This window comes from Babylonia areolata, chromosome 7, assembly GCF_041734735.1.
Source record: "Babylonia areolata isolate BAREFJ2019XMU chromosome 7, ASM4173473v1, whole genome shotgun sequence".
Taxonomy (NCBI): Eukaryota; Metazoa; Mollusca; class Gastropoda; order Neogastropoda; family Buccinidae; genus Babylonia; species Babylonia areolata.
The window spans coordinates 24,596,796-24,622,076 of NC_134882.1; the positions used below are offsets into that span (position 1 = coordinate 24,596,796).

At 43.3% G+C, this 25,281-nt stretch overlaps 1 protein-coding gene across 3 annotated transcripts in view; it reads right to left on the bottom strand.

Moving 5' to 3' along the window:
- LOC143283913 (OCIA domain-containing protein 1-like) overlaps positions 1–25,281 on the bottom strand; it is a 152,104-nt gene that overhangs the window by 93,564 nt on the left and 33,259 nt on the right. For all 3 annotated transcript variants that reach the window (XM_076590331.1, XM_076590330.1, XM_076590329.1), the window contains exons 3-4: positions 23,926–24,001; positions 6,913–6,966 (exon numbers count right to left, since the gene is read on the bottom strand). In XM_076590331.1, the coding sequence (XP_076446446.1) occupies positions 6,913–6,966; positions 23,926–24,001 (130 nt within the window). The remainder of the gene's footprint in view (positions 1–6,912; positions 6,967–23,925; positions 24,002–25,281) is intronic.

Sequence of the window (25,281 nt, forward strand, 5' to 3'; positions counted from 1 at the left end):
CATACATTTTAACATACCTGTGTATCTAACAGCTACCCTAACACATACGCACACATAGGCAGGCACAAACTTACATAAACACACGCATACGCAATACACATTCATATACATGCATGTAGTTATGTACACATACATATGTATACACACATAGTCAAGCACAGCTAACGCAAAGGAAGTGGACCTGCCACAATTAAACTTATTGCTGAGGGAAAGGTGAATTTTGAGACGAGATTTAAAAGGTGCGAGGGAATCAGAATGACAGAGGTTATCAGGGAGCTTGTTCCACGTCTTTGGCGATTGAAAAGAAAACGATCTGTGTCCATAGGTCTTACTTCTGACATGAGGTATCCTGAGAAGTCGAGTATAAAAGGAAGAATGGAGCTGGCGAGACAGGGTATAGATATGGAGGAGTTCAGAAAGATACTTGGGGCCAGATCCGTTGACTGCAGAAAAGGTCAGAATGGATAGCTTATAGTCTATTCGATCAGAAACAGGCAACCAGTGGATAGACTGAAGGAGAGGAGAAACATGGTCAAATTTACAAGCTCTGCAAATGAGTCTGGCAGCATTATTCTGAACTCACTGGAGTCTGTCTAACAGATATTTGGGAAGGCTGGCCAAAAGAGAGTTGCAGTAATCCAATCTTGAGAGAACCAGAGAGCATACAAGTGTCTTGGTTGCATCGGTTGAGTGATAGTGGCGGATAGAGCCGATTCTATGCAGTTCCAAATAGGCAACTTTACAGACATTCGAAATGTGCTGTTGGAGGGAAAGAGACTGGTCTAGGATTACACCAAGACTGCGAACAGAAGGAGAAAGTGAAACAGGTGTGCTATTGATCAGAACAGAGTCAGGAAAGGAAGGATGTTGACGAAACATCTTTGGACAGATTATCATAAATTCAGTCTTATCATCATTTAGTTGCAGCTTGTTGAGAGTCATCCAGTCCTTTAGGCCAGCAATGCACTCCTGTGTTTGAGTCACCAGTGCATCAAATTCAGCTATGGAAGCTGACTGATAAAGTTGTGTGTCATCAGCAAAGCTCTCATGCAACATCACATGATGACTGATGACATCCGACACAGGAGCCGCATACAGCACGAAAAGAACAGGACCTAGGACGGACCCCTGTGGGACACCATATTTTAAGGCAGATACTCTACCATTTACAAACACTTTCTGTGTACAATCTGACAGGCAAGACGTGATCCATGCCAGTGAACAAAAAATCCAAGACATTGAGCTCAAGTTCACAATTTTAAATTTTATTGAGAAAGCAATCATTTTTCTTTCATCTGAAACAAAATTCACAGTGCTATGTCAAAAACTATATGTTCAGTGCTATGAATAAAATCATAACTATATTTCCTGATTGATTACTACAAATCATGTACACAACAACAGACTTCTTGTTCTTCAGAAAAAAACAAAAGAGTTTGGACAGTTAACACTAATGTAGCATTCCATGGGAACGAAAAATATATTATTCATAAACTACAGTCAGTTTCTTTCTTTGAACAAAATATTTGTTGATATTGTTGCTAAAATTAAACCGACCACTCCCACCTAAACAATTTACCTGTTTTAACAGTGGAAACAGTTGCTTTGGTTCATTGGATACAAATGGGTTATGAAGAGAATGTCAAAAAAGAAACCAATTTGTTTTTACACATCTATTTAGAAAAAAAGTAGGTATATAAAGAGTGTACAGAAAACATCCTGAGGAAGGAACTAAAAGAAATGTATCAGACAAACAAACCCAAGCATATATCTTTAAAAGTCATCACCTTTCCATTCTAGCTTTTCCATTTCATAATTGATACTATTGGTAATAACAAACTGAAATTATTTGTTTCAGAAGTCATCACTTACTTGTAGAAAAAAACAACAAAAACAAAAACAAAAACAGACCCCATCCCTACCCTATCATCATTGCATTTGTGTCACACACATATACATGCATGACCTTACCTACAAGAAAACTCAGAAGGCAGCTCCTCCCATCCACAAAGCACAGGTGGTCTCCACAGGTAACAGTAACACACATCACACTGGTTTTTCTTTTCTTTTTTTGTGTCACGGTCAACAGTTAAGACACTTTTTTTTTTCGCCATTCTTGGGGAAGACGGCAGGGTACCAGCTTTTAAGACAATAGGGTTGCCATACATGGGAGTATGTGAGCGTGTGTGAGTTAGTGTGTCCGTGTGGCAATGTGGTCCGTGCCGCTCATGCGGTTATGCTTCTCAGTGAACTGTTCATGGTTCAGATTCAAGCGTCTGTCTGCTCCATCTCCTCACAGACGGGTTTTGAACTGGAAGGCTTTCTGGTCAGTCTGTTCAGTGGTTCCCCGGTTCCTCTTCATTCATTTGAAGAGAAGGGATGGGCTGCTCATTCAGCCAAAATTTGTGCCAGGGTTACTGCAGGCCCTGTGCTTACCTGTGACCTCGTCCGGCCAGGTAGAAGAGGCTGCATTCAAGTCTCTGGGAATTTTTCACCAGATTACACCAGCTGTTGAGGTAAATTTATTTATTGGCATTTGGCTAGCTGTGTCGTCATGTTTGTTTTATTTTTACATATAATCATTTTCCCTGTGTGCTAATGTTTTAAGATTTCCGTGTAATTTCGTACTGTTAAGATTATTGCTTGGTATCATTTGGTATACTTTGACCAGTACTCTATTAAATCTACTACACTGATATGGAAATATTTATTTTGATCTGTTTTCTTATGACAAATATGTTTTGCCATAGAGAGAAGTAGATATTGTTTCAATTGAACAGTTTTTCTCTATTATTCTCTTTCTCTGGCAGAGACCGCAGAGTTGTCTTTCCGCCAGTCCCCCTCGGGTGTGGTGGGGCGGTGGTGTGTGGGGGTAGGGATGTGCAATCCCCTTCCTTATTGTACCGTCCTGCCTGTCACCCCCTCTTTCTCAACCCCTGGTTCTTTGTATTTCTGTCTTTGTACATCTTTGGAAGATGTTGGGGTTTTTTTTCTCCTGTTCTTGCCACTGTGCGTGTGTGTGTCAGCCTCTTCTTTTCTTCTCCTTCTGGCTCTCCTCCTCCCCATCTTTCTCTTATTCGACCACTGGGATGTTCACACTTTGTGCAAGGGTGTTTCAGCTGTTAATCTCCCTTCACATCAAGACGTGGTCAGCCCTGTTGCCCCTTCCACATCAGGTCCCCTGTGTCCACGCGGTGCCGGAGGTTGGTGCCAGAGTTGCCAGCCTCTCTCATCTGCCTGAAGTGAGAGGTGGAGGAGGGTGGAGTTAGCACCAGAACCAGCGACGGGGGTCTCATGGTGGTGTCTGGGTGTCGAGACAACCGCCGCCCCCACACCCCTTTCCATGGACCGGAGTCACCGGGTTTCCCAAGGACAACGGCATCGACCTGTGCTGCGTGTGGGTCATGGACAGGAGAGTTTTGTGGGAGTTTGAAAGTCCAACACTTTAACCACTCAGCTATTGCGCCCGTCAAACATATACTGATGTTAGTTATATCAGCCTTTTGTGTTAGTGATGTCCAGTATGTCCAGCATGTTCTGATACTGTTTTGACCTGGGTTTTAGTTTTTTGTTTGTGAGCTGCTTAAATCTGTTTAATTCAAAGCTTAGTGCTGCTTAGTAGGAACTGCTTCTGGCTTAGTGCAGCTATGTGCTGCAAATTTCTGCTTTTAGTAAACACTGGGATTCAAACCCGGGACCCTCGGATTGAAAGTCCAATGCTCTAACCGGTTACTCACAGACCTGTTTACCCCAAAACAAATACAAGTTTAGCTTTGATGGGCAAACAAAATGGAAAAACAATCAGGGAAGAGAATGCTGTCTACAAAGTCACAACCTCCAGCCTAACGATGGAAGCTGAAGCTGTGACACATTCCCTCCAGTGGCTATCGTCCATCCATACGTCCAGAAACCAACATGCCATGATTCTAACCGACTCAATGAATCTCATACAGAAAACTGAAAACGGAATGGGAAGCCCAGAGTGGCATAAGGCAATGCGCAACTTTCAGATTAAAAAACTCACATGGTCATACAGCCCGGGACATGCAGGTGGGGAAATGAGTGAGCTGACAGACTTGCTGGTAACTCAACACCAACAAGCGGCCTACATCTAGGAAAATCGGAAATCCTCAGAAAAGTCAAAGAATATCAAAAAGAACAGGTACAAGGCCATCACACCATCGATCGCCTCAAAGAAATAAAAGCAGAGAGAGGGAGCGGCCGTAAGTCTAACATGAAAGGTAGAGCACGATGCTTTGCAAATCAAACAAATATCAGCATCATTTCCAAACCAACATTGTGCAAATTTCTTCAAAACGGAACAGAATCTCTGTGGGCTTTTCCAAATACAATAGACTGAGCAACACACTAGATGCCACATTCTTGGCATCAGAGATCTTTTCCCATCCTTCTTGTGGCCAAACAGTGGCAGCCTCTGTGCGTGTGTGTATGTGTGTGTATGTGTGTATGTGTGGGTCTGTGTTTTAGAGTGCGTTTGTGCATGCGCGAGAGTGAAAGTGTACACAAGTGTCAGGAGAGTTCTGTGCAAGTGCGTATGTGTGTGTGTGTGTGTGTGTGTGTGTGTGTGAGGGGGAGGTGGGGGGCGAGGGGGGTAGAGGATGAGGTATGTGAGTGTATGCATGCCTACACTGTGGGAGCAACAGGATATTGGAACGTGCGGGTGTGTATATATATATCTTTGTATATATGTGTGTGGGGTTGGGGGTGGGAGATATGGGCGTATGTGTGTGTGCTTGTACAAGTGTTCATCTGTGTGTGTGTGTGTGTGTGTGTGTGGCGTGGAAGCTGCGATACGTAGCCTAGAAATGAGTGTGTGGAGGAGGGGGGTAGAGGAGGTGCAGGGTAATGTGTGTGTGTGTGTGTGTGTGTGTGTGTGTGTGTGTTGGAGTTCATGTACGTTTACATGTATTTGACTGTGCTTTCATATCTGTGAAACTGCATGTTTGGTGCATATCTGTTATGCATGTGTGGGTGTATGTGTGAATGTGTGTCTTCATGTTTTACATTTCTTTGCTTATTTATCATCATTGTTGTCTTATTTATTTATTTATTTATTATTATTATTATTTTATTTTTATCATTATTATTTTTATTACTACCTTTTTTATATTATAATTATTATTTATTTATTTATTTATGTAAGCTTATCTATTATTTATTCACCTTTTTTTTCTTTTTTTTTCCTCAAGGCCTGACTAAGCGCGTTGGGTTACGCTGGTGGTCAGGCATCTGCTTGGCAGATGTGGTGTAGCGTATATGGATTTGTCCGAACGCAGTGATGCCTCCTTGAGCTACTGAAACTGAAACTGAAACTTGGATGGGCAAAAAAAAGCACAGTGCAGCATTTTTTTTTACCGCCAAAGTTGACATAGATATTATATATTATTATGATAAAGACAAATGAATTGTTTTCTTACCTAACATAAACAACTTGATGAAATTGTATTTAATCAGTATTGATGAATGTGTCAGACTGATAGATGAAGGGAACAGGCAATTGTTAGTGCTGACGTTCATCCCAAAACAGGCATTTATTTACATACATGTCAAATGCACACACACACCAGTATAGTAGCAACCAGAGGTCACTTCAATGCTTTCAACTGAAGAAATTAGTGCTGAATTGTGTCAAAGGAAGGCTTCCAATTCAACTTGGCTGTGATCAGATGGGCAATAAACAGGATGAAGAAATTAAATTTACATCCATGAACTGAACTCGATGAGTCCATAAATAACAGGATTCTACCCGACTGAAGATTTGATCCTGACGTCCTGCTCCATTGTATTTATCTTTGCTACCATTTGGGGCTGAAAAAATGAAGCCATGGATTTAAACTCTCCAATGGCTTTCTCATTGTCCGCATGTGTCTTGGTATCAAAGAGTTAAGTACAATCAAACAACCCGCATCACTGACACAAGAAGTCAGTTTTGCATATCTTGCAGAAACAAAGTATGGCCCCTTCTTTGACAACACCAGACAAGGGTCTGGTGATACGAACTGATAAAGTTTTGTTCCGCCTTTCTTTTTTTCTCTTGCAATCTGACTTTGATGTTGAAGGTTGCACAATTTCACAATCTGATTCTTCATCTGAAGTTTCACACTGTCATTTCGTGTCTTGGAAGGTGAAAGAAAGACACGTTCAGTTATTATGTGGCTTGTGCTTGGGCTCGCAATTGCTTCAAGCACTGATCATGAGAACACTTGCAGGTGGCGATGGAGAATATAACAAAGAAACACAATCCCATGAACTGAAAAATGTTGAAGAGAAAAAAGCATGTGAATCTGTGTTTGCACCGCATCAGGAGTGATCCGCACAGCCAACAATAAGACAATTGCAGAGTTTTATGTATTTATGCACAGCAGCATAGTAATAACTTCAAAAGAGAAGAATGCAAGGCCTAAGTTGTAGCATAAACAGGTCTGTACTCAGCTGTAGCGCCCATCATAAACACTTTATAAAAACCACTCCATGTGGCCCTGCAATTGGGCTGAGGAGAGAAAGAGAGTGTGTGCATCCTCTTCCTCTGTTTTTCGACCCTACTTCTCTACTGTTCTCAATTCTTCTCTATCCCCCTACACCCCTCTTACATTAATTTTTTTTTAAAGTGAGCACTAAAATATTTTGGTCTTTAACAGTAAGGAAAAAAAACAATATTTGTTCAGAATAAGTCACTGAACATCCGTAACAAAGTTTTTAATGAAGGAAAAAAGGAAAAGGATGAAAGTAACTTAAACTGCTTGATCAACAATAATCTCTAACAATAGTGATCACCACAATATGAACTCAAGAGTTTTTGAAGATGTTACTTCTGTCCTTTTAGTTTTAACAGAAGTTGGAGACAAAAGTTTTGTAACTGAAGCTCCTTTTAACAGTGTAAATACAACATACCCGCTTTGACCAAAAAGGTGGTTGCTCCTCCAAACGCCAGCCCCAGAGGCATGCCTGAAAATTATAGCAGGTTATGACATTCATAAACACAACTGAGAAAAGAGATTGATATGAAAACTGCCCAAAACACATTCACTGCCAGGGATACAAAAACGCAAAGCATCTGCCACAAAATTTCCTGTGAAAATGATATTAAATTAACTAAGAAAAAATTGACAAGCTACATCTTTTGTCAAAAGTATGTAAACCATAAAAATAAAAAAAAACACTGTGGTTCTTTTTTTTCGGCGAAAATGACTGAGGTTTCGATTGAAAGCATTTTTTAAATCATGGGATGTAATGATTATGATTTTGAGCTGATTCAACAACAAAATATATTTCAGCTATGTAATCTTACCTTTCTTTACACATAATACTTACCTATATCATTGCAAATATTTCAACAAAAGACACACACACACACACACACACTTACACACACACACACACACACACACACACGCTTACACACACACACACGCTTACACACACACACACACACACACACGCTTATACACACAGACACAAACACACACACACACACACACACACAATTACAGCACAAACAGACATTCATTTTAACACAACTGCATTTGTGTTAGATTCATCGGCTATCAAACTAAACCATTGAAAATAATTCATCACATTCCTGAGCGTGATATAAGCTGTTACTTTGTTGCTTCTCTGCTGTTTATATGTACATATATAACATGTCTTCTGAATAAAGATTTGTTTAACCTGTTCAGTGCCTATAAGATGTCAGATGACATCCTGCACAAAATGCTGCAACAGTGCCTGTAAGATGTCTACAGACATCCTGCATCTATTCCAATTTTTCCTTCATCAGAATTCAGTTCAGTGAACACAAACAGACTCTGAACAGTCAGCTGAATGAGTATGGATTAAAAACATAGTTATTTAATGAACATATGTCAGGAGGACGACCCCTATCTTCTTCATAATGTTTTGCTAACTGGACTATGTTGAGCATATGTGAAAAGTGGGTTTGTATCATGTGCAAAAATGGGTGTCGGAAACTTTGTCAAGCAAAGACAGTGGTACCAGACGCTGAATTTACAAAATTTTGCAGGATGTGCAAATGATTATGCATGGTAATAATGGTTTCCATCAAAAGATGAAGGCCTTGGCCGTCTTTGTGGACCTGACTAAGGCCTTCAATAAGGTCTGGAAAGAAGGCCTTCTTCTCAAACTCCAGAAACAGGTTTATGGGAGAATGCATCAATGGATCCAGAGCTATCTCTTCCAAAGATCTGCTCACATGAAGCTCGACAGCCACCTCAGCAGACTAGTCAAGATTCAAGAAGGAGTCCTGTAGGGCAGCATGGTATCACCTACCCTTTTCATCATCTTCATTGACGACATATTTGACCATCTGTCAATCTCCAGAGCCCTCCATGCAAACGATCTAGATGTTTGGACACAAGCAGAACAGATCTCCACAGCAACCTGCAGGATACAAGTAGCCCTGAACAACATTGCCACATAGTCAAAAGAGTTGTTGGTCACAATCAACAGGATCAAGAGAGAAGCCACCTGCTTCTCCCTGTCCCCAAAGAAAGAGACCTTCACCCTCCAGACTGAAGGAGAGTCGATCCCTCAACAGGACACACCCACCTACCTCGGTGTGAAATTGGACCGCATGTTATCCTGGTCTTCTCACATCAGCACCGCCCAGAGCAAAGCCACATGCAAGATGGCTGTGATGAAGAAACTGGCCAGCACCAAGTGGGGAGCTAACAAAAAGATCCTGACTCAGGTTCACACAGGATCAGTCAGACCTCACATGGAGTATGCCTCCAACGCCTGGGCAACAGTAGCTAAGTCTAGCACAGAGCCCTTAGCCAAAATCCATACACCAGTCTGCGCCTCATCACAGGTGGCATGAAGACCACACCTATCAATGCTATGGCAGGGACTGCTGGCCTCATGTCTCTGGAAGAGAGTAGAGAGGAGAGACTGCTTCGCCAGAGTGAGAAGATGAAACGGCTTCCATCACACCCTCTGTCTTCAAAACTCCAGGCCCCAACCAAGAATAGGCTGAAGCGCAGAAGCACAAACCACCTCGTTAAGGCCCTCCACCAGACCCATGGCCAGTGCTTGCCTGACAGGAACCAACCTGTTGAACCCCTGCAAGACTTCGAAGACTGGTCACTAGATGTCCCCCCTGCTGTCCTTGACATCCCCGGCATTCAGAGCAAAGGCCAGTTCCTGGATGCTGAGCTGAAGCTGCTGACCCTGGATGCACTGGATAGGGACTACCCGAGCACCACCTGGACCCGTGTATATACAGAAGGCTCTGCCAAGAATGCTGTTGGGAATGGAGGAGATGGTGTCTACATCCGATTCCCAGATGGCAGCTCAGTGAGGCATTCCACTGCTACTGACCTCACCTCAACGAATTTTAGAGCCGAAGCATCTGCGCTACCAGCTGCAGCCCAACTCCTCAACCAGAGAAACAGTTTGCCAGACCACGCTCTCTTCCTCACCGACTGCCGAGCTGTCCTACAAAGCCTCCAGACCAGAGTGGGGGACAAATCTTTGTGGGACATCCAGTCTGAGATACTGGCCCGAAGCACCAAAACCACAACGGTCCTGCAGTGGATCCCCTCTCACTGCGACATTGCAGGAAATGAAGAGGCAGACAAGCTCTCCAAAGCAGGAAGCAGGCTCACCCAATCTGCCCACCCCCTTAGCTTTGGGGAGGCAAAGACCATCCTGTACAGCCACTTCAGAAACAACTGGCGAGAACGGCTACATCTGGGAGCAGAGGAAGACAGCATCCATCAACTGGGTCGAACTCAGCACGTCATCATCCTCAGACTGTGAACAGGCCACTGCCAGCTCCTCTCCCATCTCTACAAGCTGAAAATTTCCCACACAGACCAATGTCCATGTGACACCGCTCCTCGAACTTCAGCCCATGACCTGCAAAACTGTCCTCAAAACAAAGAGCTGAGGTGCCAGATCTGGCCCAGTCCCACAGCGCTCCTGGACAGGTTGTGGGGAACGGCTACAAAGCTCCAGCATACTGCAGACTTCGTAACCTACTCTGGACTGACCATCTGAACATGGCCTGGGAGCACTGAAGAAGTATGGTACTATCTTGTCTGATGATTGGTTTTAACTCGAAGGTGATGACAATGACAATGACAATGACAAAACTGACAGCAATATTCAATGTTTTGTCCAGTCCATCTATACAATCTGACATCAATTTTGAAACCAGTGACAATGACTGACAGTAAGGGTGCAGCACTTTTGAGCTATTTGACAAGAGTAAGAGGGGAAAGAGGAGAGAACAGTGGTCTAAGATCAGACGGATCATAGGTCAAAGACCAGATAGAGGACACAGAAAGGGGGCATGGCCATGGTTGTCAGTGAACTGTCTTTCACAGAGTTCAACTAGAAGGAAATGGACAACAACCATTAGTCCACAATATTCTTGAAATCCAGGGTTGACAGACAGTGGATGGGAATCACATGTTTTTATTTTTTCATGCTTTTTGTCACTGATCAATTGACAGATTTCTTTGTAGAGAAGGCAAACAGGACAAACGGCAGACACTTATTCAACTCAATTGCAACCAGGACAGAGTATCATCAAAGTGTTTCCTCCCTCTAAAATGGGTCTGCTCTTAGGTGTTAAAAAAAAAAAAAGCTTGACTGCCCAGTTACTGAGAATATGATTGGCTTCTTATCTTGACTGAACTCACGTTTGTCATTGCTGGAACAATTAATTCACTTACATGCCACAAGCATTGTAATTGTTATCATAAACACGTAACTTGTTTTCTTCTACAGGTATAATCTAACAAAGCATGCTATTTCTGGCTGTATTTTGTTTCCTCTCCTTTTGGATGTCATTCTGAGGAAGTGGAAATAGACTTTTTTGATGCACAAAAAATATCATCATCACTTTGAAATATGCCTGAATAGTCACCTACAATCAAAATGATTGGGGGGCAAGGGGGGGGGGGGATCCCAGACTCTGAAACCATATTCATTTTCCTTTACAAAAATATTTACTCTGCTTCTGTATCTCCTATAGTTTTTGCACCTTTAAAAAAAATATTGTCTATTACTCCAGAATCCTCAAAATTCCCTGGCAAGTGGAGAGCACTTTAAAAAAAAAAATTTTATACAAAACTAAATGGGTTAAGGACTAACTAGAATAATAAAACTATCAGACTACATTTTGGAATAACTCCAAAAAGTGTGCCATTATCAGTCCATAAGCCACCCTCTTCCTACTCATCTCCCTACCCCTTCCACGTCTTTTCTTTGTCTCTTCTCCTTTGTCCTTCTCATGGCACTTGCCTTTCCCCTTTCCCACTCCTCCCACAAACATTTCAGGCTTGTTTGACTCATGATATACCACTATGTATACATCTCAGAACAATCAGCATCTCTGGTATGATCTGGGTCATGAATCATACCTGATTTGCTTGCATGAAGTCGACCAAGGATGCTAGTTAAGTAGTTGTCTGCTATGTGTGAGCTGCATTACTTCAATCACTGACTGGTTTGACAGTCAATGCTCAAAGCTGCTGATCATGCCATACACCATACTGTTGTACTGTGTTCATGTATATTCATAATATGGTTTGACAACAGTTATGACATTATTTCTCTTTCTGGCTGAAGTAAAATTTGGGAAAGCCTGAAGACAGGTTAACAGTCATGTAGGCAATAAAGCCACAACTCCATTCCAACAGACTGACCTGTCATACTGGCAAAGAACAGATTTACATATACACTTTTCAAACCAGAATCATGGATGGTGAGGAAGACCTGAATAGAAATTTAACACCCTTTTAGTAGACTTTGGACATGTTAAAAATGTTTTGTGGTTGATCTCAGTAAGCACTATCTGAAGTGCTCCCTTAATTTGACTTTTGACGATGTTTTTAAAGACTATTGCCTGATTATCATTTTCTGTAATCTTGTGTATCCTCTTTTGTTCTTTACAGCGACTGATCAAATAGTTACACAAGTCCAATAATAAAAACTTTCTTCCAGGAATCAGCATCCTAAAACCTGACAGACACATTAAACTGCTAAATTTTGGCCTGATTATTATGCCCCTTCCACAACCCCAACCTCCCAGCTCCCAACAGACACACACACACACACACACACACACACACACACACACACACACAAACACTCAAACACAGTCACACTGAGAGAGAACGACAAAGAACAACAACAACAAAATTTCATTCCTTAAGGCGGCCACCAACCCACAGGAAAGGGTCTCTGGCAAAAAGAGTGTACATCTTTGGTATGCATATCATGTCAACTGAGTAGTAACATGAATAATCAAACCAAACTATTCTTAATTAAGGTCAAATCACACATCAGCAAACCGTTGTTTATGACGAAGAGCAAAGAAAAGTTACATACTTAACTTTCTTATTTTTTCAGTAGATCCATGTTTCAATATTTCAGTGTTATCTTGGGTAATACCTGGTAAGTACTTGTTTCTGATACTGGTGTATGAGGGACACATAAATAAAGTGGTGTTCAGAGTCATCTACTTTACAGACTGTACATAAATAGTACATAAATAATTGGAATTTAAGTTGAGGGACCTACACCACCTGGATTCTTTTATTGGTAACACACCAATTCGTAGTTTCACAAGACAGTCCCGGAAACATACATTCATGAATGCAAAATATTTTTCACATTCAAAATCACTTTTTAACAATCTGTAAGTATCATCATGAATGCAAAATATTTTTCACATTCAAAATCACTTTTTAACAATCTGTAAGTATCATAAGTGTCTTTATTCATTATTGAACTGTTCCAGTCTTGGATAAAACTGTCTGTCAGTCTTCGTTTTAATAAGGAAATAAAGGTGGCTTCATGTCCAACACCTTGGTTGTACGAAGTATATCCCAAGCCCAACTGAAATAATGTATTTTTAACCAAGGTTGCCCAGTACGTTTTACCTCTATCATCCAGATTTCTTAACATTAAGTAGGCTTGTCTAGGTAATCTTTCCATGTCCATTTTCAAAATCTTTAAAAGTATTTCATGCATTCACAGTGCTGTTGATATATAGCGGATGTCGCCCAAGCTCACCATAAACAAATTTGTTTGGCACTTTCAAAGGGACCTTCAGAAAACATTTACAAACAAAAGTATGTACTTTTTCAATGGTATCTATCCTCTTCATACCCCACATTTCGGATGAATACAGGAGCACAGGTAAAACCAGAGTGTCAAAGATTTTGAAAAAGCATGGCTTTGATATATCATTTAGCTCGATGATATTCTTAATACAGTCAGCGCTTGCTCTCTTCCCCTTTATTGTCAAATCTTCTACACATCTTGCCCAGCTGATCTTAGCCGTGAAAACAAAACCCAGGTACTTAAATTCGTTGACTACTTCTAAATCACTTCCATCTAGCCACCACTTTTCATTTCCCCCCCCCAAAAAACCCACCTTTTCTGAATACCATAATTTTTGTTTTATCACCATTAATCTTTAAATACAAATCCTTACAGGCTTGGTTGAGCAGGTCAATTTGGTTTTGGAGACCCCTAGCAGTGTCTGACAGAAGAACAATGTCATCTGTGAAGAGGAGAATGAAAAGCTGAACAATACCTCTATTACCTGGTAACAACTGAATACCATGCATCCCATTTTCGTCTACATAAGCTGCAGTTTCGTTGATAAATATTGAAACAGTATTGGCGAAAGAATACAACCTTGCCTTACTCCTACAGGGAATTCAAAGAAGTCTGTTAGACGGCTATCGACTCTTACACATGAAACAACAGACTGGTACATAGCTGAAATGGCACTTACAAATTTTCCACTAACTCCTGTCTCACACAGTATATCAATTCGCGGCTCCCGCTGAATGGAATCGAATGCAGATTTCAGTTCAACAAAGCAGGCATAGAGTTTTCCACCTTTCTTAGAAAAGCTTTTTTTGTATAATAGCATTCAAAGTAAATGTATGATCAAAAGTCAAGTAATCTTTCCTGGAACCCGCCTGCGATTCCCTCAACTTTTTATTGTCTTCAGTCCACTTTGTTAATCTTCTGTTCAATATGCCTGTCTAACATATACTTACGATACTTAAAAGAGATACTCCTCTGTAGTTCAAAGTCAAATTCTTGTCTCCTTTTTTGAAAAGTGGCACAATAATTGCTTTTGTCCATTCTTTTGGGTATATTGGACTGTCAAAAATTACAGTGAAAATTTTTTGTCATAAACTGAACAGACTGATCGGTAGACAATTTTAACATTTCAGGCAATATGTCATCCACACCAAACAATTTTCCATTTTTCAAACAAGCTAAATGAAGTACAAACTTCTGACTCTGTAATGGGATTGTTCAATTCATTACAGTCTAAAATCATCAGGGGAAATAATTCTTTCATCATGGGCAACAACTCTTGTCAACCAGCTCATTATCGTTAAACAAAGTCTGAAAATGATGAAACCATGTATCCTCAGAAATTTCTTTACTTGGGCCCACTCTCCTCCTTCCACCTAATGTCCTAATTTCTTTCCAGAACATTCTGCTATCATTGCCAAAGGAAGCAAGCCACCCAGCCTTCTCACATTTATATCCAGTCTTTTTCTTTCTGATTAATTTCTTATACATAATACTTAATAGGCTTTCCTGTCTTCCACGTGTTTTCTCCAGTCATTTTATCTTTGGTATGCCGGCAAAAGTCGAGGAACTGTCTAGCTTTTATCTTAGCTTGTTTACATTCAAAATCACACCACACAGAATCAACATACTCTTGTTCCAACCTTTATTCATATTTCATACACTCACTGCAATGGAGTATGCTACTGGTGAATATACATATCACTTGGTTAATATCTGTGTCAATCATAGCTAATGCTCTGCTCCTCATGTCAATCACTTCTTCAGCAATCAAACAAGCTTGAATTCTTCAGTCTTACTTTGATCCCACATGCTTGAGGGATGAAGGTGTCCACCATGCAGGTTCTGCTGAAATGTAAGGAAGCCGGAAGAATGTGACAGGGTCTTGTGGGGCAACCATGTGTCTGAAAGACATGGTGCTTGCTTCCAAAGTGACAATAAAGTCATCCTCTGTCAGGCCCTTGACTAAGCATGTTGGGTTACGCTGCTGGTTAGGCATCTGCTTGGCAGATGTGGTGTAGTGTATATGGATTTGTCCGAATGCAGTGATGCCTCCTTGAGCTACTGAAACTGAAACTGAAAAGCTCCATGATGGGATAGCCTGTCTAGGCTAGAAACCCCTGGAAGTGTCTCATTGGAAAGACAGTGCTTGAGAAGGAATGCCCGTCTGAAACCACAGCAGTGGTTGTGTGTTGAGGCTGAAAGGGTCAGGCAGGGAAGACCAAGTGCAGAAAGTGCTTTCCAACGCCAATTGTTTGAGACGTTGATGCTGGATCTCTGTTCAAGCAAGGTGATGGGCCGATCTAACGGGCTTGAATACGGCATCTGCCGTGCTGGTATGAGTGGGCAGAAAGGTGCGCCCCTGTGGCTAATGAACGGTTCGTTGTGCTTTGTGAGACGCATTCGTCCTCATCAATATGTCTTTTCTCCCAAGTATAGAGGAAAACAATTATTTCCCAGACCTTCTGCTGCTAGTAAGGAGTGGAAGAGATGGACTTAGGGTGATTGTCTCCTGCCCAGTGGGCAGTTTTGGGGCCTGCTAAAACTTGAAAGGCAAAGGCATACACCCCTTCATGGGAGGGCCGGTTAGGATGTAGAGCCCGTGTGGAGCTGTTGTCACAACCACAGTGGTGCAAACCAAGGGTTGTTGTAGGCAAGGGAGAGAAGAAGGGATGCCTTACAAACCTGGAAGGAATGAAGGGCATGTGTGTCTGGAGTTGCACCTCTAAGCTGGACTGCCTCATCCCTCCTTGTACCAAGTTAGGGCATCTCTAGCCCTGTGGGTGAGGAGGGAGTGTGTGTAGGTCCCTTGGAGCCAGCTACAGCAGAGATGTGGATGTGGCCAGGAGCATATGTTCAAGCTTGCACGAGACAGATGTGTCTCTGTATGTAGCAGTCCTCCAATATGGAGTGAGGAAACTCTATACAAAGATGTGTACAAATATGCACATAGGATGTACGTAGACTTCAATGAGAGATATCAGGGAATGTGACCATGCCTACAGATCAATGCACGAAAAAGAACACATGCACAAGCATATATGTAGCAAACATGGATATGCTCAAGTAAATAGGAATGTGAAATGAAAATGTAATGCAAAATGTCTAATAGATATGTACATACATATGTGAAGATTGTGCCTGTATGTAGACACACAGTCCTGAGCCTCATGTACAGAAGTGTGCAAAAAAAAAAAAAAAAAATGCGCATATACTGCTGAAATAGAAAATCTCAATGTATAGAGATAGAAGTGTAATGGTACCTGTTAATATGAAGAATGTATGAACATATGGCCGAAACGCACGCACATATGTATATATACCGAGAGATGTGCATGCATGGATTTGTGTGTGTTCCCTCTTTTTTTCTTTTTTTTTTCTTTTTTTTCTTTTGTAATTTTTTTTAACATCAATGATAACAAATATATTATTGTTTCTGTTTTATTTCATTGTTATTGTGTTTGTCAAGAAAAGAATGGTAAGTGGATTGGTTCCTTGCAAAGCAACATTATGTCTGCAAGTGATGGGGGGGTGAAGAGGCCAAAAAGTTGAGTGGCATATTGCCTGAGAAATAGAGGAATGAAAATAAAGGTTGTCAGTAGCTGATAGAAGCTGCTGCATAAAGCCCTCCTGTGGACAGCAAGGTCCTATGAGAATGCAAAAGAACATCGCTAGTGGTCAGTAAAGAGGACTGGACTTGCTGTGTAAGTGCAAAGGAAGTAACTGCGTTGCCTATTGCCCAAGTTTCCATTGGCGCCAAAAAATTGGCAAAGTGGAGGAGGTCTCCAGGACATATCCCCTTTTGTTACGCTTCCGCACTGTGGAGGGAGGAATGTCATGTCGCGTGTATGAGTTCGTGGTTCGATGCCACCATAACCGACACGGGTGAAGTGGGCCGCAAGGGAGGTAATAATAACGTCCCTTGGTGCCGTGGTCAATGCTGAGAAGCGGTGCAATTTTTTGTCCCCCTAGCCGACCACCTAAAAGTGTCCTTCCTCCCTAAGTAGAGGGAGGGCTTCCCCATCCGAATCGGTCACCACTGGACATGAGACGGTTGAGGGCATTCCACATGACAGAGCCACAATCTGTGGCCGCGGATGTCATGTAACGTAGACAGTATGAGATGCTGATTGTCAGTTGGGGCTTGTGTCTGAGCCACCACTGGTTGGGTAACAGCAGAGTCCAGTGGTATGACAGAGGGAACTGCCACCGCCGAGGTTGGAAGGACTGTGCATGCACCTGTGGTGTGGGTGAGGGGCAATGCCGGTGCAAGGCAGGTAACTACTGTGCTCACTGGCAGGGGTGCCTCCCCTGAATTTGAAATTCGGTGCTGGAGAGGGGTGGGGTGGGGGTGCACACGTGTGCGTGTCCCCTAATGGGTCACCTTCCTCCCTACCAAGAGGGAGGGCTTTCCTACCCGAAACGGTCGCTGTTGGACTCGAAACGGTCAGGGCATGCCACGTGAGTGGCGCGCAATCCGTGGCCACGGCCTTGCTCACAGACGTATGAGATATAGGAGCGGACCAAGTGTGCGAAGTGGAGGACATTAAGTCCGTGTTGGATTCCCTGAGAGGGAGCACACTCATCCCTTGAAATTGTGGGCATGGGGAAAGAGATAGAGGAGGGCAACTCGCGCACTGCCGACTTGCAGGGCCAAGAAAACGCAGAGCGCGTTGAGACCAACCGCGGATCAATTGAGTGAAGAGAAACAACACCACTGACCTGAATATGATGAAACAAACCCTGAGAAGCCGCCGGAGGCGTAGGAGGTGGTGGAGGTATGGAGTCGACCGGAGAGAGTGGAGGCAGTGGAGGAGGTGGAGGGTTAGCGTTGTAGACGAAGCCTGAGGTTGAGGGCCCAGTGTCAGATGATATCATGTCAATAAGGCCTATAAGACTTTTTGCCCGCTGGAAATGGGGGGAAGTCAGAGCCCCCATAATTGTATAGACAGATTTTTATAATCTAATAAAGCACAAGGCTTATTAATGAGTAATGAATTGAGTTTTGGATTTTAATTTTTGAAAGTAAGTGCCAACACGATTTTTCTAAGTATTCACTGTGTCCGCCGGTCTATTGTGATCGCACCTTAATATGAGCTTGATCACCCAATCAGACCAAGTAGTTTTGTGACCTGTTGTGATTCATCATCAGACACAAAACGAGAGCGCCAAAGAATCAATAGACAGACAGAAAATACGGAAAAAAAAACTTAGCCGTATGCAGAGCACAGGAGCAAGAGTCAAGATGGCTGCTGGGAAAAGAGGGCGCTAGTCAGGGATGCAAAGGGGAGGTAACCTACTTTGGGAGGTTATCGGCCATAGCTACTTTCGTTTTCTCTGCACAGGCAGGTAGTAGTTTGCACAGGACAGGAATCAGACCCCTGCTGGAGTCTGCACTAGTGGGTCAAGGTTAAGTATGTGTAATTAAATGCATTTATTAACACACGCACACACACACACAACATCCCTCACTCGCAGACACACAAACACACATATAATACACACACAGAGACACAGACACAGACAGAAACGCTCAGACAGACAGATACAGACAGACACAGAGACACACACACATACAAAGTGACATTAAATATTGACTGCGCTAAAACAAAACTGCACAAGCATTAAAATATTTCTGACATAGATTTCCATTTGGACATAGACACGCTTACACACATAAAAGAACACTGTACCCTCTACCCCCACCCACCCACACACACACGTTTCAAGGTTAATGTGACTAGCTTTAGTGAATGAGGATCTCAACTGGAAGCCAGCCACAACCAATTCAGAAGAGGAGTAACATGATCAGATTTCTTTTTGGTGAAAACCAGTCATGCAGCGTTGTTCTGAATTTCCTGTAATCTGTTGATAGAAGAAGATGGTAAACCCGCAAGAGTGGAATTGCAGTAATCCAGTCTGGACAGAACGAAAGAGGAAACCAAGTGAGCCATGTTTTTCTGAGTTACATATGAGGCCAGCCAACAAAGATGAAAGTGACATGAGCCACACAAGAATGAAATTTGGTTGTTCACAATCAAGGTTTGGTCAAGATACACATAATGGAGTCTCCCATCTGACCGACGGACGAGTAGGCAGGCAGGTTTATCTGTCAGTGTGTATCCTCATATGGATGAAGAGGCCGATTCTGGATGCGCAGCACTTCCCACAGGAATTGCAAGGGAAAACGTCTCCAGAAGTTGAGCCCTGCTTCCTTCGCTTACGCTTCTCCTTACTGGCCAGCGTTCTCTTGTTTTCAAACGTCTTTATGCCACTAAAGCACAGCATCCTCTAGCGAGAGCAGTCAAAGGCATCAGTTTCCCAGGAAGCAATTTCCATGTCACAGGCTTTGTGGTTTGTCTTCAAGGTGTCCTTGAAGCGCTTGCAGGGTCTTCCAAGTTCGCGGTGGCCTTCCTTCAGCTGGCCATACAAGAGCATCTTTGGGATCCTGCTGTCTGTCATGCGGACAACGTGTCCTGTCCAGCGTAGCTGGCACTGGATTAGTAGGCTTTCGATGCTGGGCAGGCCGCTCCTCTCTAGGATATGGAGGTTGGAGACACTGTCTTGCCACTTTATGCCGAGGATCTTTCGTAGGCATCTCTGGTGAAACTGCTCAAGGTGTTGAATGTGACGGCGATACATCGTCCATGTTTCACAGCAATACAACAAGGTGGTCAGCACAACAGCTCTGTAGGTTTTGATTTTGGTGCTGAGCCTGATGCCTTTGTTGTTCCACAGCCTGTTGTTGACTCTGCCAAAGGCGGAGCTGGCCTTGGCGATGCGCAGCGTCACTTCTGCATCAAGGGCTCTGTTGCTGCATAGGGTGCTGCCCAGGTAGCAAAACTTGTCGACTGACTTGTGTCATCGATCTTGATTGCAGGTGGGGGGGAGGCACTGGTGTTCTGTAAGCTAGCTGGTTGGTACATGAACTTGGTCTTGCTGAGGCTGATGGTGAGTCCAAAGTGCCTGCATGTCCTCATGGGTGTGTACAGCAAGCGCACAGTCATCAGCGAAGAGGAACTCTCTCAACAGTGCCTCAAACACCCTGGACCTGGCGTGGAGTCGCCGCAGGTTGAAAAGTTTGCCATCTGTGCGAAACTGGATGTAGATGCCCCGGTCAGCCTTGGAAGGCGTCAATCAGCATGGCAGAGAAGAGAATGGAGAACAGTGTGGGTGCCAGGCCTGCTTCACTCCACTTACCACAGGGAACGGATCCGACATGTCAGTATTTTCCTGTACTCTCGCCTGCATGCCATCGTGGAATGACACAATCAGCTGGATTAGGCTCTCTGGGCAGCCAAACTTTAGGAGGATCTTCCACAGACCACAGTGGTTCACCGTGTTGAAGGCCTTAGTCAAGTCTACAAAGACCATGTGAAGCCCCTTGTTCTGCTCACAGCACTTCTCTTGCATCTGGCGTACGGCAAATACCATGTCACATGTTCCCCTGCCTGAGTGGAAGCCGCACTGTGCTGCAGGGATGACTGTGTTGGAGACATGGTCAACCAGTCTGTTCAATATGATGCGGGCAAAGATCTTGCCGGCGATGCAAAGGAGAGAGATTCCATGGTGGTTATCGCAGGATGTTTTGTCTCCCTTCCATTTGTAAATGTGGACAATCGAAGCATCCTTGAAATCCTGGGGGACCTCCCCTCTCTCACAGATAGACTGGAACAGGGCAGTCAGCTTGTCTGTCAGCACCTCGCTTTCATACTTGTAGATGTCAGCCTGGATTCCATCCACTCCTGGTGCTTTTCCTGACTTTGTCAGCTTCAGGGCCTTCCGGGTCTCGGCCTTGGTGGGAGGGGCACCTGGCAAGTCACTGACTGGTAGCTGTGGGAGGGCTGCAATTACCTCATCAGATATGGATGAGTCCATGTTGAGGATGGTGCTGAAGTGCTCTGCCCAGCAGACAAGGATGTCTTTCTTGTCTGTCAGGAGGGTGGTCTGGTCCAAGGCTCGGACAGGGGTTGATCCTGTGACTCTCGGCCCATACACAGCTCGGAGACCATCATGGAAGGTTTTCATGTCGTGAGCATCAGCAGTGGACTGAAGCTCTTCGGACTTTCTCTCCCACCATGTGTTCTTCATCTCACATAGCCTCTTCTGTACGAACTGCCTGGTTTGCAAGAACTGGTCCTTCTTCCTCTGGCAGTCTTTATCGGTAATGTGATCCTGATATGCAGTGTGTCCAGGAGCTTGGAGATTCCAGAGTCGTTCTCGTCAAACCAGTCTTTGTGGCTCCTCTGTACAAAGCCAAGCGTGTCAGCTGCTGCTGTGTACACAGCATCTCTAAAGGTGCTCCATACCTCTTCTACATCAGTCAATGCAGGAATTTCTTGGAGAGCTGCTTGGATTTGCTGCTGCAGCAGCAGGCAATGGTCCAACCAACAGACTGCTCCTCTCATGCAGCGTGTAATGGAAACATCACTTCTGTCCCTCTGCCGGACAATCACATAGTCCAGCATGTGCCATTGCTTAGAGCAGGGGTGCATCCATGTGTTCTTGTACTTGTTCACTTGTTGGAAGAGAGTGCTGGTGATGGTCAGTCCATGCTGCGTGCAGAGCGAGAGCAAAAGCAGTCCGTTGGAGTTGCACTTGCCAGTGCCATGCTGTCCTAGGACTTTTGGCCACGAGGAGAAGTCCACGCCGATGTGGGCACTGAAATCCCCAAGGATGATCAGCCTGTCCTTTCTGTCTACCGCTGAAATGGTGTGGCTTAGCTCCTCGTAGAAAGCTTCTTTGATGTCATCAGGGTTGGTCATCGTCGGGGCACAGCAGCTGATGACTGTGGAGAAGTGATCCTCAGACAGCTTCAGACACAGGGTCATCAGGATTTATCCCACGTGGAAGGCTGTCAAGCTGTCATGCAAGTTTGGTTTGTATGGCAAAGCCCACGTCTGAGGTTCTTGGGGTGCCATCTGGCTTCCCAATGCAGTAAAAGCAGTAGAAGGTGTAGCCCCCTCCAACTTCCTCCAGCTGGGTTTCACCAGCAAACCTGTTTTCGCTCAGGGCTGCTATGTCCACCTGGTAGCGATCAAGCATTCTAGCAATAAGCGCTGTTCGCCTTTCTGGTCTGTCGTCTCTGTCTAAAAGGGTATGAACATTCCAGGCACCAAGAGTCAGGGCATGACTCCTGGTTCTTTTCTTCTGTTGTTTTTGACCGTTAGTGTTGGATGTCCAAGTAGGTGCGGTTTCCTACTAGGTACTAGGTGAGGCAGGCTTTGTTTCGGGATCCTTTTATCTCCCCTTCCCCATGTGGGGAGAGCAGTGCTGTCCCTAAAAAGGGCTGCTCTGACACTGTGGGAGGATACGGGCGCTGCATCTGCCCCAGTCTATGTCGGACGACCATTACCCCACAGCCTCCTGCGTGCAGAGTCGTGACTAGGAACTGCCAGCAGCACCCTGTGCATGTCCCCATTACCACTTCTCCATCGCCGCAGGGCTTGGGAAAGCTGGGTGTTGAAAGGCTAGCTCAACGTTCCGACATTAGCCTGGTTGCCTGACCAGCACAGGTGACTTATTTTAGTGAAGAGGAGTTGTCCCACAGGTGCAGATACTACCACATGTAGGCCGGCCTCAGCAGGTGCAGGTTTTTTCTTCAGAGTTCCATCTCCTAAGAGGACTTCCAGCCAAGGACAAGAGCTCCCCATGCCCTTTGGTCATCCTCTTCCACATTCACAGCTGTTGGGAAGGGTTTCCTCCTCCGCCTGGTCCGTCGTTGGGTGACTTCACATGCAGCAGGTAGTACTGGGTTACATGGTTCCAGTAGCAAGGGCTATGCCCCTGACCTGACTCACCCAAATGTCACTGGGTCCTTTTATACTGCATTAAGACAAGTTCTGTCTCCTACAGCTAAGAGTTTGGTTTTATCTTCATTTAGCTTTTGCTTGTTTTTGTCCATCCATACTTTTACATCAGCTACACTAGCTTCCAATTCAGTAATGACTGTTTTGAAATTAGATGGTGGGACAGCTTTTTGTAATTCAATGTCAGCATATCTATGGTAATTAAATGAATGCCCTTTTGAAATGTCTGAGAGTGAGTGTACAAAGTGAACACGACAGACCCTAGGACTGATCCATCAGGAACACCAAACACAAGAGGGATAGCTTTAAAAAGTGCAATGTTTTACTTTAACCCTGGGCTGATGATTTGAAAGATATGAAGAAACCATCTTAAAGCTGTAGATCAAATGCCAAAGGTAGTGCCAAGACAGCTGATAAGAATCTGGTAGTCAATTGTATCAAATGATGCTGAAAGATCTAAAAATGACACTACAGTCTACAGACATCTTTTGTCTATGTTTGAGAGGAGACTATCTGTGACCGAAAGAAGGACCGTTTCTGTGCTATGGCTTTTCCGATAAGCTGACTGACAAGTTTCAATCAAGCTGTTTTTAACAACATGTTCCTGCTGCTGATGTAACACAACTTTTTCAATGATTTTAGTTCTTGGGTTGATTTGTGTCCACAGTTTGCTTTTTCAAAAGAGGGTTACAGTGGCAAATTAAAAAATTTAAGAGTCATCAACAATGTCTGACTCTAAAGACTAATCAATAATACTGGTGATCAGTGGGAGGTCATCAAGATATATTTTTAAAAGGTTAGCGGACTGGGTAATGAATCAAGCTCACAGTTTTTACTTGAAGATTTAAGAATAAAATCTCTTACAATTTTTTTTGAGACAGGTCTTAAACATATTTAATTTCCTTTAAAAACATTAACACACAGAGTTATCAAATGAAATGATATGAAATAAAGTAGACAAAGTGAAATTAAACATAAAAGCTGAAAATAGTGAAATACTTACATCGGTACCAGAAGCTCTCTGTGTTACATTCCTCCAAAATTTTTATCTCTTCCTGGGTCAGACGTGGCAGTCTGGGCTGGCAACAGAATAGGTAAATATTTAAAATCATGTAAGTAAGTTGGATGATGATATGCATTATTAGAACACAAGTGGAACACACACATATGTACACACACACACACACACACACACATATATATATATATATATATATATATATATATATATATATACAGGGATCGCGCTAGACTTTTTCAAAACGCGTGCCGCTTACGCAAAGTCGGCAAAAAAACGCGAAAGTTAGAGTCAGAATTGCGTCAGACCTTTGACACTAAATCAAAGGTTTACTCACCTATTTTCGCCGCTCACGTCGGCGCTGAAATTCACCGCAAGCCCTGACAATCAGTTCGTTGCACTGGCTCAATGCTGGACCTTCCATTGCAATGCGCAACAGCGTGTCCACATGCACATCTGTCAGTCTTGATCGGTCAGCAGTTTTGATCATATTTTGCCAGCTGAAACCTCTCTCACAAGGAACAGAGCTGACAGGGACTGTCAATGCAATGTTCGCCAGCACAGCAAACTCAGGATATGTTGCGTCATAATCCATGATGACGACTTTGCAGGCTTTCTCGAAACTGGTCACGCCCTGTAATGACGCCACTCTGTTCCAAAACTCGTCAGCTAAGCAGTGTTGGGTGCGCGCGTACTCTGTTAATTGGCTGTAGCTGTTAAGAGTCATGTAGGCATCTCGCAGTGTTCCGCATGCACAGACACTTTGTCTTGTACTGTCTGATTCAGTATCGCAAACCTAGCTGCCAAGTCAGTCCTAAAGTTGCATTGATATGGCTTGGAGTAAAAGTTGTTTTGCGTAAGCGTTACGCGTGAGCGCTGTGAAAATGCGTCAGCGAAAATCAAAATGCGTCAAATACGCGAAAAACATGCGTTGACGCGATCCCTGTATATATATATTAATTATATATATATATAAGTATCTAGTTAAATGCTGAATTCAGTTAACACATTCAGTGCCATAAAATTTTGTAAAAATTTTTTTAAAATTATAAAAGTGCTCTATCCCGGCAAAAGAAATATGAGGATGCTGGGGTACTTTTTTTTGTTTGTTTGTTTGATTGGTTGTTGGGTTTGTGTTGTTGTCGATGAATTGTGGTTTTTTTTGTTTTTTGTTGTGGGTTTTTTTGTTATTTTGTTGTTTTTTTGAGGGGGGGGGGGGGGGGGGGTTGCGTGTTTGTTTTGTTTTATTGTTTGTTTGTTTTGGGTTGTTTTTTTTCTTTTTGTTCTTTTTCTTTTTACAAACAAAAAATACAGGATACAAAAAAAAAGTCAATGTTTTTG